We start from the raw sequence: 13,636 nt of genomic DNA, 5'->3' as shown, positions 1-13,636 counted from the left end.
GCCACCTTTCCTTGGATGTGTGATATAGGGATGGCCAGAACATACAAACCATCATTTTTTCCAAAAAAGACCACATAACTCACCTCTTTAATATACACACAGCTCACATTCTGTGCTGACAGCGACTTAGCTGCTGTATGACCTGTGGTGCACGACAGGTCACTTCACCTTTTGCTGCCCGTTTGTAAATATGGTGATCTCCAACACCTCACCTCCTGTGCAGAGGAGGAGATGTCTAGATTATTCCAACACCACATTACAAGCATTTTGAGAACCTCTGTAGGTTGAGGCGCTTTGACAGAGCAATGCACGCTGCACCAGAGGCATCAGTTTTCTTACAGGCAATCCCTATCTTCCACTAATAATACATTCATTTTAAAAAGTGCTGTTGCAAGTATACCTAATTGCATAGATACTTTTCAGCTTCACCTGCCGTCTTCTACTCAGAGTAAGACACCACTTTTGTTGATTAATTACAGTTGAAAAGAAAAAGATCGACCAGTAAAGTACCTTCCATTCCCTTTTTACAGTATATCACTGTAACACTTGACTTCATAGTTTACTGTGTCCAACAAAATTTGATGAGAAAAAGGAATCATTGGAGTTTTCAAAGATGGTAAACAGAGCCTGAGTCACCACCTAGCAGCTCAGATGTAAACATACAACTTTTTAGCAAAACAGGCTTGGTTTTATTGTGAAAATTAAACTTCATCATTTTTTTTTTATATCTATGAAATTAGATGTCTTGACTCTCTGTGAAAGTCATATGAAAGATATGGCTTTGGAAAACTTCTCAAAAATATACTTTAAATCATGTAAAGCTTTGAACTATGGGATGCATTCAGTTATAATAGATTTACCACCTCTTATTATTAAGGAATAATTATTTATATCTCTCCTTAAAAATAATGTTTGTTCAATTAAAGAGAAATCATCAAACCAAAGATCCCTGAATTGAAAAAATCCCTGAAAATTTTGTAATTATGTATTTCATCCTAGTTTCCCGAGGAAACAGAGCTTAAGTTATTGCACTGTCTGCCTGTCTGTCACTCTCAACAAAAAATGATAAAGGGGTAGAAGACTGAACTAATAAATACCTGCAAACTTTGCGGAAATCGCCGGCTAATTAAAGAACCTTAGAATTATTTCAGCTGGGAGAGACTTTCAGAGGTCATTGGGTCCAGCCCCTGCTCAGAGAAAGACTGAGGTTATTTGGAGCTACTTGTCATTTTGTGGAAAGAAAAGCCATGGAAGTCTGGGGTTATTGCAGGATTTTGAGGGTTAGAAAACGTGGAAAATACATTTATAGGACGTTAAACTCCATCCATCCCACTACTTGTGCAACAAGTTGTTATAGCTAAATACATACATTGCAGCCAAACAAATTATCTAGTTTTCCCATCTAATTTTGTGCCTTTAACAACATTTTCTGCCTTTTGCCTGTTGCCTTCCTGTCTCATGTGCTGCAGGAGGCTCCTGATTATTTTATTCCCTGCACTCAGCTTGAAGGTGGTCACAAGAGCAGCTGATCGCCTGATTCAACTGGAAGGTCTCTGCATTAATCTAGAGCGCCCAGGACATTGGGTTTGATTTTTTGGCTCCCTAAATAAGGTCTCCTGGGATCCACCTTTCACTCTCTAGGTACAAAGCAAGCCAGGCAGCACTAGCAATGTGGCCAAGCATCAGAAGGACCATGAACAAGGGTCATGAACAAGAAGAGAGCTTCTGGCAACGAGAATATTTTAACTCCCCCTTACCACTGTAGTACCAAGCATCTCTGATCATGGTTATGGGATGAAGAAGCAAAACTGTGAGAGACCAGAAGAGGCTGCCTGAGTGGGGAAGGCAGCCTGATATAACTGTGGGTATGGTCCCACAAGTGCAAACTCAACGTCTTGAGGAGGCATGGTACTGGCACAGAGGCACGTTTGCATGAATGTATATTCATCTACAAACATAGAGTAAGCTGCACAAGTGGCAACCCCAGTTTTGCTGGTTTAGTGCATCTGTATTAAGGGTGTGTGCTGGTGTAATTGCCCTTCTGTCATTACATGGCTATAAATTATCTTAATTATAGACACGGCCACCTGTACGCATTGTGGAGCACTGTAAGTGGTGCTGGAAGTAAGTGTAGAGACTGGCCAGGAGAGGACATCTGTGCTGAAGCCAGGGCAGCAAATGGAGCCAAGTGGGAAGCAAGATTTCCTGAAGCAGCTGAGGAGCAGGGAGGAAATAAGCAGACGGGCAGAAACGCTCCTGGTCTAGCTGATTCTGCCATGGGGCTAAGCATCCTCCTCCTTTCCTTCAGCCCAGTTTTCTGTGGTTCCTCCTACAGTTTTCCCTGGGGTGGCCCTGCTGAAGACGGGGGTATCCCAGCGCAGTGGCCTCTGGGAGCAGCGGGGCAGCGGCAGGGCAGGGTGAGCCCCCCCGGCCCCGCCACGGGCAGGATCTCTCACCCGGAGTGCAGAAACGCAGTGGAGGCAGGGGGCTCGCTCTGGTTCCTAAAGGCTCAGCCTGGCACACAGGCAGATGAACGCTGGCTTGCGAGCGTTTTAAAAATAAACAGCCTGGGTTGGATTTATTTTTAAATTTCAGGGAGGCTCGGGAGCAGATCAGCCTCACAAAACGAAGCCCATTTCTTCAATGGCATTTTAAAGATGATAGCACCTCTTTAACTTCATCTCTCATTACGATGACTAATGTGGAGAGAATGCCGGGAGGCTGCAGGCAGTCCGACAGCCCTGTTCACCCCGAGAGCTCACAGTACGGGATCTCCTCTGCCTACTAATCCACGACTGAGACCTGGAGGATGAAACCCTTTGCTCAGGTGCAGCTTCACCAGATTCCCCAGTGCTTTGTGTGGGCACAAGGGCCAAGAGGGGCTGGATTAGTTGACAGGATAGAGGCCTAAATTTAGACAAGATTCAGTAAGTGGGTGCAGGAAATGAAAGGAAGGAGTGGAAAAGGAAGGACAAGAATAAAAGTGATAGGAAGGATACATAGACTGTATTCATCATGCTCCCGCTTGTGATCTTTATTTTTTTTAAGTATCAGTAACCCTTGTCGGGGGTTTGCCCAACTCTTCTGCACAAGGAATTTGCCATCAGAACTACAGTCGACAGGAATCACTTGCAGAGCGATATGGCTGTCGAGGATGGGGTGCGCAGTGCAGAAATGGATTTATTAAGAAAATAGAAGGCATTTATGGAACAGCCGGATAAATAAATGATTGGATATCAGTGCTGGAGTAGAGGCTGGGTGAAATGCCGGCAGCAATGATACGGCCAAGTGGTTATAGAAAAGGTGACCGTCCTTTCCTTCAAAGGACAGAGCTTTTGTGTCTTGTACGGGAGAAAGGTGAATGGCAGAAAGTTTCAGGAGGGAGTGGCAATGGGCCAGAAATATTCAGCAGAAGTATTCTTCATGTAGTTGGGATAAAATGTTAGCATATGTTGAGACCTGGACTTCACCTTAGGCTTGGCAATTAATAACATTTCTGTTTCCTGTCTAGAAACAACCAAATCGCAGTGCTACAATCACTGCCTGATGGTATAAAATGCCTACTATTTAATTATTTCAGAAATGCATTTGAGATGATTATATACACATACTTAAAATTTATTCCCTCTTAAATATAAGTACCTGAATCAATTTTCAATAGTGTTTTTTTTTTAACAACTATTTTCACACAATATAAATGACACATTTTCATGTTTTTTCAAAAGAACCGTGCTTCAGTTCGTGTTGTAGCTGGACTCTGAAAAGATTCACTTAAATTAGGAATATACAGAAAGGGGGGTGCTTGATTGCGATATGCCGTCTTCACAAGCCGGTGATACATTGTTCCTGCATCCAGTTACCAACAGGAAAATTCCTGCCTCTCTCTTCCGTACTGCCCTTTCCACAGCAAAGGATTTGTACAGATGTATTTTGCACGACTTCTGCTCCTCTAAAACAGTAGGAGAATTCAACAATTTTGGAAAATTAGCTACCTTAAAATGAGCTGAAGCTCAGAGAAGTTTTTGTATACAAAAGAATGTTTTTAACGCTTATGATAACATCAGCTTATGGTGAGCTTTAGGGACTCGTTGTTTGCAGTAGTGAAATTGCTTTCCTCAGTTGATCCTTGCCCACAAACCCAGTGTCCGTGGCTGAAGAATCAGGTAATAACCCGTAGCCACCTTCTTCTTGTGACATACTGGTTCGTCCTGTATTGGGGATCACTTGTGGAGGGAGGTCGGAGGGATGAGTTTAAACCTGTGTATGATTTAGGAGGTTGGAATGGAAGTCATTAGGAAAGAGCAATTGTTCCGGGAGGTAATTATAGGGAAAGACTGGCGGTGGGGAACTCAAAGTTTAGGACATTAAGAAACTAAAGATACGTGCATCAATCTCTGTCCAAACCTCTGTCCTAATCCCCCTCTTTTGCTGAGATGTTGTAAACCCAGATTTAGCAGATCTGTCATGGCTTTGCCTGGGTCAATAGCAACAAACCTTCTCCAGGTTTGTCAATCATTTTTCTTTAAACAGCTTTTGAGAATTGAGAGGAACAACAGGGAAAGTCAGAATGTACTTTTTGGAAGGCAAACTATCAAATTAATTGTTTTTAAAACCTGATCTTCCCACTAATATCCCCAACTCTCCTTATTTTCCCCTTATTTCCCTTATTCAAGCCCTGGAGTTTTACTACTTAAGGCAGCACTTCAGACTTGGAAATTGTGTTCCTCTCCTGCCCACCCCTGCAGACTCCCGTGTTGCTGAGAAGGGCCCAGCTGGAGCCCAGACAGGCTGGACTTGTTCCCCACATTGGTTTTGATTTGCTCATTTTATAAACTAGAAAAATAAACAAACTTATCCACTTGCAGTCAGACCAGCACTGTCTGCTCAGGTACATTTTCAGTCCCTTCAGGAGGCCCAATTTGTCACATTCTCAGCCCTTCCCTTCAGAGACTACCCTGCTGCCTGGGTTTCCCAGGATCATGAAGTAAATACTGTGCCGTTTAACGCAACTCTCCACAGCCTTCCAACTACTCTTTCATCCCTAAGTGAAGTTGCTTCCTTCGTTGCTATAACCCCAAACTGGACCAACCAGGTCTTATTCATTCATCCGCACCCCTGCCTTCTCCTTCCATCAGAGGAAAACAGATAGGTCTCTTCCCTGGGAGGGACTACATCCTCCATGCAAGGCTCATGAAAAACAGTGGCATCCAGGCGAGGAGCAGTCTGTTTACAGCAGATTTCTCTCTTTCTTCCTTCATACAAATATGTCCTTTACCCGCCTGCCCGTGCCCTACAAGTGCGGCAGCCCAGGGGTGCCCTGTCAGGGGACGGGGCGAGCCCCGAGCAGGGCCTCAGACACGGCCGGTGCGAGTGCCCCCCGGCCGGCCCTGCCCCGGCTCCAAGGCCGCAGCACCGCGCTGGGAAGGGCCCGCCAGGCCCCGAGCCCGCCATGAGCCCCGCAGCCAGCCACACACACCGGGCCTGGGCGCAAGGGGGGAAACGTGCCCGCGGTAGGCACGGAAGCCCGCGGGGCCCAGACTGAGCCCAGCGGGGCCGCCGCGGGGCCCGAGGTGCGGCCCCGGCCCGCAGCCCCTCGGCAGGCCCCTGCCCGGCCCGGCCCCGCTGCGGGGGCGCCGCCCTCGGCCGCGAGGGGGCGCGCGGCGGCGGCGGGGCGCGGGGGGCGTCGGGCGGCCCGGCCAGCGCCGGGCTGCGCGGTGAGGCGCTCCCCGCGGAGGCGCGGGCGGGCCCGGGCTGCCGCAAGGCGAGCGGAGGGCGCGGCCCCGGGCCTCCGTCAGGTGGAGCCGCCGGAGCCTCCGCGCCGGGCCAGCGGGAGCTGCGGGTCTCTGCCGTCGCGGCCGGGAAGGGCCCGGCACTGCGGCCAGTGGGCAGCAGCGCCCGCGCGGGGACCCCCGGCTGCGGCCGCGGCGCTCCCCGCGCTGCGCGCAGGTGGCGGCGGCCTGCGGGGAGGCCGCGGCGGCGCCGGCGCCCGGGCCCGGCCCCTCTGGCCCCGCCCCTCCGGCCTCCTGTGGCGGCGGCGGCGGCAGCGGCTGCTGTTCCCGGGGCGGCCGCGGCGCTGCCTCCCCCTCCCCGGCTGGCTGGGCTGCCCCTCATGCGGATGTGACATTTCACGGCGTTTACCGCAGCCGCCATTTTGAGACAGAGAGCGCTGGCGGCGGCGGAGCGGCACCAGCGCGCCGGGGCACAGGCAACGGGGGCGGCCCGCGGGCCGGGAGCAGCGAGCCGGGCGTCGGCCAGCGGCTGTGCTGGGGCGCTGGGGGGGGCGGGAGGGCAGAGGAGGGGCCCCGCGGCGCCTCCCCGACTTCGCAGCGCCGGGGACACCTCGCCGGGGGAGGGGGAAGCGCCGGGCGCCGCCGCCGGGCCCTGACTCCTGGTCTCCCGTCCCCCCCTCCCCTCCTCCCGGTCCCCTCCCCTCCGGCCCCCGGGGAAGCCGCCACCCCCGGCCGGTCCCTCCTCCCCACCCCTTTCCCCCGACCGGGTGCCGCCGCCGAGATTGGGCGAATAGCGAGCAAATACGTGCGCGTCTCGCTGCCTCCGCCGGCTGCCCGCTCCCTGCCCGCCGGAGCCCAGCCGCAGCCCCCCGAGGCGGGTGCCCAGTCCCGGCCGCTGCCCAGGCCCCGCCGCTCCTCCGCCCCTTCCCCTCCCGACACAGGCCTGCAGCCCCCAGCGGGAAAGGCCCAGGCCGCCGCCGAGCCCGAGCCCCAGCCCCAGCCCGACATGAACCACCATCAGCAGCAGCAGCAGCACCAGAAGCCCGGGGAGCAGCAGCTGAGCGAGCCCGAGGACATGGAGATGGAAGGTAAAGCCGGGGCCGGGCAGGGCCCCGCGCCCTCAACTCTGAGGAGAGTTCCCCCCCCTCGCCCCCTGCCTTGCTGCCGGCTCCCGGGGCTCCCCCGGCGCCGCGTCCCCTTCGGGGAGCTCCCGTCCTCCCTCCGCGGTGAACGCGCCCGGCCCTTTTCTCCCCTGCGAGCAGGGGCGGCCGCAGCTCGCCGTCCCGTGCCCGGCCGCGGCCAGCCCCGGCAGCCGGGGTCGCCCCTCCCCGGGCGCGGGGAGCTCTGCCCGGCGGCGCTTCGGCGGGAGCGGGGGGACGCCGGGGAAAGTTGCGGCGGTGCGGAGCGGTGCGGGGCCGGGGGAGGCGGCCCGGGGGGGCTCTGCAGGAATTTGCATGGCGGGAGGGGGAGGGTGCGGGGGAAGCGCTGCTACAAAAGGGGACCCGCTCCCCCGGGGCGAGGCGTGCGGCCGTGAGCCCGGACCTTCGGCCTGGCGGGGACCGGGAGCCTCTCGGGAGGAGAGGCGGCGGGGGCGCGCAGCCGCGCCCCGAGGGGGGCCCGTCCGGCCTGGGGGGGCGGGGGTCCGCCTCAAAGTAGTTGTGATTTGGGGGGAGGGCTTTGCCTTCCGCGGGGAAGGGGACGCGGCTGTCCCGAGGGCTGCCCGGCCCCCGCGGCTGCCGGGCGGTGAACGGTGGGCAGCGGGGCCTAGCCCGGCCCGGCCCGCCGCCGGCGTCCCCCGCTCCCGCCGGCGGGGTGGGCGGTGGGCTTCAGCCCTGCCCTGCCCTGCCCGGGGCCGTGCGGGGCGGCGCGGCGGCTCGGCCCGGCCGCTCATTGTATGCAGGCAGCCACGCTGCTCGCCATTTTTAATTAACCCTCCTCTGAGGGTTATTTACAGAAACCGCTGCCGGCCGGGCCTAGCGCGGGGTCGGCGGGCTGCGCTGACCATGTGTAGCGCCTGCACAGCCCTCGGCCCGGATCCTGCACCGTCATGCAGTTGCGCTGGTTTCATAAAGGAGGCACTACATTTTCAGGCTTGTTCCCCGCTCCCGTCCGGTGTAGTCTCCAGTGGTGCCTTTAGCATTTTTTTGCATTGTGTTGTTATCTTTACACACCCTCCCCCCTTTGAACAACACCGTCCGTCTGAATTCAACGATGTTAAATTATTTTGGGCAAATGTACGGTGGGATTTTCCCTAAGGAAGGGCAGCCACTGCTCGTACGGGTGGTATTTGACTTGGAGGTCAAAACCACCAACTACCTAAATATCATTTAGAATGCCTGGCTGTGAAGATGCCAATTCTGTTATGACCGTTTTAATCAACAGTGACATAAATATTCACCAACACAAGATATTTTGCTTGGAAACATGACAATTGACTTAGCAAATGTACCTTTCTGCTAAATAATAGCCATTGAAATCAGGAGGAGCAAAGGTGTTTCAGTGGAAGTTTGTCACAGTGACTGTGAGATTACATTTCAAGATTAGAAGGTCATTACATAAAGCCTTGCTTTCTTAAACATAAATCTCTATTTCATAAAATGATAGCTAAAACTTATTTACTATCGGAGCGACTGGTTTTGGTTTTGTTTTAGAAAAATCTCCAAACTGGTGTTTATATACTGTGTGACAAATACGTAAAAGGAGGTGATTTAAAATATACCTCATATTTGTTTGTATGCATACAAATATTAACATCTTGTGGGTTATATTTTTCCAGCAGATTGTTTGATAGCCTTTAGCAATCTGCTTTTTCTCAATATCCTTTTCAAGTCCTTTAGAATATTGACTGTATTTAATGATTTTATTTTTATTTTTATGGGCTTGATGCTCTAGCATGCTGGGTACACTGTGAAATGCTGAACATCTTTATGCAGTTTAAAGGTGTCCTGAGCTTCTCTGGATTGCATCCCCTCTGTCAGTGGGGATACAGGAGTCCAAAATACATGCGGAAGTCCCTTTGATGGTTGTGGAAATCTTACGTTGGTGGCCACTTCCATTGGAGGGGTGAGGAAAGAGTGTCTGCGTATCTCAACATAGCGACCCTGCGAATATGGCGTTATCTTGGAAATCTATTTGGGATCTATTAGGCCGCACACAGCTAATTCCGGGTGATATTACGAACTTGCTAATTTGTGAGAGTTTACAGAACTGTCCATTTATGCAAAAACAAAACCAAAAAAGTTTAGCCTTTGGAGGTTTTTTTGCAATACTTCATTTTTTTTGAGAAATATGTTAAGTTTACAAGATTGCAGAGATCAGTTTATTGCTAACTTTTAATAAAAGTTGACGTCATGGGTATACATTTAGTCTGTAAAACAATGTTCATCATCTTAATGTATGGGTGTTTGTACTTTCTTGAGAGAGATGCTTTCAAGCAGTGGGGAAAATACTTAATAACATGTAGTTAGCTTAATTTTAACATGCACAGAACAGTGTTGGATGCCATTCTTCAGTGAGTGATCATGTTAGATTTAGGAGGTATGTGAAGAATGCGCAGTGGAAAATTGCACATCTTGATTTTGAATTATGTGAAGGTTTGCTTATTCTGTGTACAGCTATACTAGATGAACAATTTTTGATGAGTGAAATAATGTAGTAATAAAAGTGTGGAATTAAACTCTTTAGGATTAAATCAGATATGGTATTTTGAGTATCTGCTCTCATCTCCCTGTTTTTCCTCCCTTCCCTTTCCCTTATGACTAATTTACTCTTCCCTGATGACCTTATGGACACTCTGTGTAAATGAAAGTAGCACTAGACAGGGCTATCGAACTTCAGGAGGGAGGAAGACATTCCCTTTAGAAAGAAAAATTAATCTCTGCATCATGAAGGAAAGAAGCAATGACAGCCTTGGTAAGGGGCAGGTACCTGCTCAGCGGGACCGGGTGTGATGCCGGCTCACCTGCTTGCAATACTTAGCTAGAATGCTGTGGTGTTACAAATCACCTCTTTGTGTATTTAGTCGTCTGTTACCTATGGATGTTGTCTGTAATCAGCTTTAGCCTTACTGAAGCTTGGCAGTAGTGATACCTGGACAGAGAAACTTTAAATTTATGATAAGGGTCAGAAGAGGTTGCATCCCTTCGGCTGAAGGCAGCCGCTTCCTTAGCTGAGGGTACAGAGAGTTTGCTGCCGCTTGTTTTCATCTCATGTGCCAACGCCAGCGGTTGGGCTCGTGCACCTGCCTGTGACTATGAAGTGCTCAAAATTAAAACCAAAAAGTGGTGTTTTAAAATGTAGTTTAGGTTTTTAATTTGGTTCACCCTGCAGCCCCATTTAGTATTGTATGAATATGGTGAAGGTTTGGCATTGGGGCGGGAAGGAACAAGAAGGGCAGCTTGAGGTGGCACGGATGCTGGCAGTTATCCGGCCAAATTCTGTCACTAGTCATGGATTTTGCGCACACCCGTCATCCATTGCTGCGTAAAAGCGTGTGATTCTGGCTGCCGTGGCTGCCTTTGGGCCGAAACAGGGGGAGTGTGCAGATGAGCCGTTGGTGCCTGAGTTTTAGATAAATAAACAGTTTGGGGTGGTGATTAGTAAATTATCTTGTAGAAATTCTGAAGAGTTTATTTGTATGCTAAATAAATTTAGTGGGAAAAAAAATAGTTTTTCTGTACTGTAAGTAGGGTACATAGGTTGCTTTATCATGCGAAGAATTACAGCTGTTTAGTTGCTAGTGAGTTGCTCTATAAAGTGTAATTGAATCCAAGTCCCGATACTTTATATATGCTTCCTCTGTAACATCTTTTCACAAATGTGTCTGAACTTCAAAGAACTGGCTTAATACAAATCTACAGTTACATATTTCATAAAGTTCTTTCATGGAAAGTCTCATTTGCAGCTTAGTAACTGTAAGTTTCCCTTGTTTATAGTTTGAATCTGCTTTTTTGTAGGTTCAGCCCCTGCCCATAGTTACGTACGTACGTGTGTTTCGCGTTATGGAAGTTTCTTTTCTGAAATAGCCAGGACAAAAGCTTATCAAGACAGTGTCACAGTCCGTGAACACACAGTGACTGGTAGTTCAGGTTGCACACTTGTGTTTTCCTTGTGTCAGCTCTGCAGCCTCTCAGGCAACGCTGTTTTTTAAGTTTTTCCCTAGTTAGGGCAATTTAAAGTTGAGATTTGAATTCCAGGTGAAATGATGTAAGGTATTTACAAAGAACAAGAAAAAAAAATTTGACATGTCCCTGTGTGTCTATGTATGTGAAAAGTTTAAAATTGCACTTTCCTGCAGTTTCCATGCAATTGAAATTTTGTGTTGCTTGCTGTTCATTCCTGTTTTGCTCACTACTGACAGAATTCACTGGATTTCTGACCCACTTTGTGATACTGGTCTCAAATACGTAACTTTTTTTTTTTTGCCTATCTTCTGAAAGCTTACTTCCTTCTCATATTTTGCCCTCATTAGTATTCTCAATTCCTGGCAATTTAATATCATTTGCATACATAACACAGTGTTCGTTTCTTTTTTTGCCTGCTTCCATGCCTTTCTCATGAAGGCCTGTATCCCTCTTTTTCCCTGAGCTCCCTTGCTGTCTTCTATATTGCTTCTAGCCAAGTGGTGATAAAGTCAGGCTGTATATTTGAGAGGAGAATATGCAGACTAAATTCATCATATGGCCGTGGGTGTCTGCTTGTTTATATGTTCTTCCTGCCCCTTCCCCTCTTCAGCCTTGACATTTTTCCATGAAATAGATGATGCTCAAGTGAGGGGAGATAAAAATGCTGATGCAGCAGACAACAAGCAAAATTAAGTTAATTCTGAGGTTATACCTAGAGCGAAGAACCAGGCCTGGCCTCTTATTCCCAGCAATGATAATGTTTAGTACCTCTGGAAAGAGCATGCTTGGCCTTGGGAAAAGATGTGCATTGCATGGTTCTCAGATAGCCGCTTCATGCCAACCGAGAAAGCGGCATAGGTGACTTTTGAAGAGTGCTAACTATGTCTAGAGTTTCTTCTGTGCATTCTTCATGAACTGGGTGCTCAATAGGTCATCAGATTTGGTAAACTTTCTGTGAAGGAGAAGTGGAAATAGTGGATAGTGGAAAATGTGTGCAAAATTCAGAGGGAAGTGTAGATAGCACGCCATTCAAGATGAACTATATATATCAGCCTTCCTTACTCCACTCCAGTTGTTCCATGCTATTGACTGAATTCAGAAGAGAAGTAAAATCTGTTCCCTGTCATATACTAAGTAAAGTAGCAAGTTGTGTGTGTAAAATATAAGCCCAAACTTTAAAAAGGCAGATGGAGATAGTTGTTTGAGACCAACTGAATCAGTTTCATTGCTGCAGAATAATTTATCACAACAAAATCTAAACAGTGCATCCAGCCTGCAGCAGTTAAACCAGTTTAGCCAGTACAGCTTGCATGACATCATTCGATATTTGGGGTAAGGGTGAAAATGAACTGGTTTAGAGCTTGTGAAGCATCCAATTTTTCTTAAATGGTAATAAATTTAAAATAGGGCATTATTTGCTTTAGTTTGTGCTTTGGAGGTGTCTCAGATCAGTTGCTTTAATTTAACTTTGTATCTTGTGGCTGTAAAACCTCGATTGTGAAGGAGTAAAATATTGGGTGGCTTGCAATACAAGGCATTAGTAATCCATAGTAAGTGTGCTTTTTTCCCCTTAAATATATATGTATATTAATATATATAAAATCTGCTATGTGCTAGTTTGACATTACTGGCAACAGGATTAACAGTTATTATAAAGTGTCTTGGCAAGTAGAATGGGGGCTGGAGACTGGTTATCTTATTTGTCAGGTTACTAAATCTGCAGTGTTGTTTCCTGAAACTTTTTTTTATTGGTCACTTAAGATAATGTATTTTGGTCCGATGGTTTTAGCATTTTAATTTGATGCACTAGATACATTAGCAAAAAGAGTAAAAGTACATCTGATCAGTGGCAACGGCTGTAGCATAATGTATCTCTGCATATTGTGCAGGCTTAGACTTAACACATTTTAGTATTTCCGCTAAACCATTTTTTTTTTCAGCTTGGCTTACTGATTGTAGTAAAACAAGCTCTAAGTTTAGACACACTGAATGGAGTTTGAATGACTTGCCAGCAAAATGAAGAATGGTCAACTTGGAAATAATGTTTTATTCTGACTTGTATTTGCCTAGATTTCCTAGAAGGCTGAGATTTTTCTTAACTAGAAATAATTAAGCTTCTGGAAATTAGTAGACGGATTTTGAAAATACTGAAACTGTACTGAATATTTGCAGTTTGGGGAGGACAGTGTTAGTCTTCTACCATAGTGCCTAGGAATCTTTGGGATTCTCTTCAGAATATATAAAAACACATTTGAAGACTGTTTTATATTGGACTTAATATGTTCCTAGAATAACACAACTTGATTGTTCAGCGTAACAGCATGTGCATATTTGTTAAGCAAAATCTCTTAAAAATATGGAGATTAAATGGCAAATTTTGATAAAACTGAAATTCCATGATGTAATCAGTATAGCCCATCTCAGTTTGTGTTTCTAATTGCTGTTTGGCAGCTGTTTTAAACATTACCCATTTAATAGTGAAGATCTAAACAAAACCATCATGCTCTGTAGAATGAAACATCTTAGGAGAACAGGACGTTCAGTGTCTGCAAATCTGGAGTTCTCCCTGACTGCAGGTGTAAAGCAAGCTCCGGAGCGATGCCACTCAGAGAAGATGTGCCAGGAGCATCCTATTTAAATCGGGGAAGAGAAAACGCTAGTACCTCAGCTTACTCTTGCATGTATGTTGGTATGTGGCGATAGACAGTTGTCCAGGCGTCCTGAGCATCTTGGGGTTTTCTGCATTGAAACCAGCACCTCGGCTTGCGCTCCAAAGCATATTGC

The 13,636-nt window shown here is 48.0% G+C and overlaps 1 protein-coding gene across 3 annotated transcripts in view; it reads left to right on the top strand.

Annotated features, from left to right (window-relative positions):
* Nucleotides 1-6,148: 6,148 nt before the first annotated feature.
* USP7 (ubiquitin specific peptidase 7) overlaps nt 6,149-13,636 on the top strand; it is a 75,156-nt gene continuing 67,668 nt past the window's right edge. For 2 of the 3 annotated variants that reach the window (XM_075164936.1, XM_075164937.1), the window contains exon 1: nt 6,151-6,817. In XM_075164936.1, the coding sequence (XP_075021037.1) occupies nt 6,736-6,817 (82 nt within the window). In that variant the 5' untranslated portion in view covers nt 6,151-6,735. Of the gene's footprint in view, nt 6,818-13,636 lie in introns of all 3 variants that reach the window. The other variant, XM_075164938.1, reaches the window with a different exon arrangement.

This window comes from Calonectris borealis, chromosome 16, assembly GCF_964195595.1.
Source record: "Calonectris borealis chromosome 16, bCalBor7.hap1.2, whole genome shotgun sequence".
In the NCBI taxonomy this organism is placed as follows: Eukaryota; Metazoa; Chordata; class Aves; order Procellariiformes; family Procellariidae; genus Calonectris; species Calonectris borealis.
Note: the sequence above shows the minus strand (reverse complement) of the source record. Positions and strands in the feature narration are given on the sequence as shown.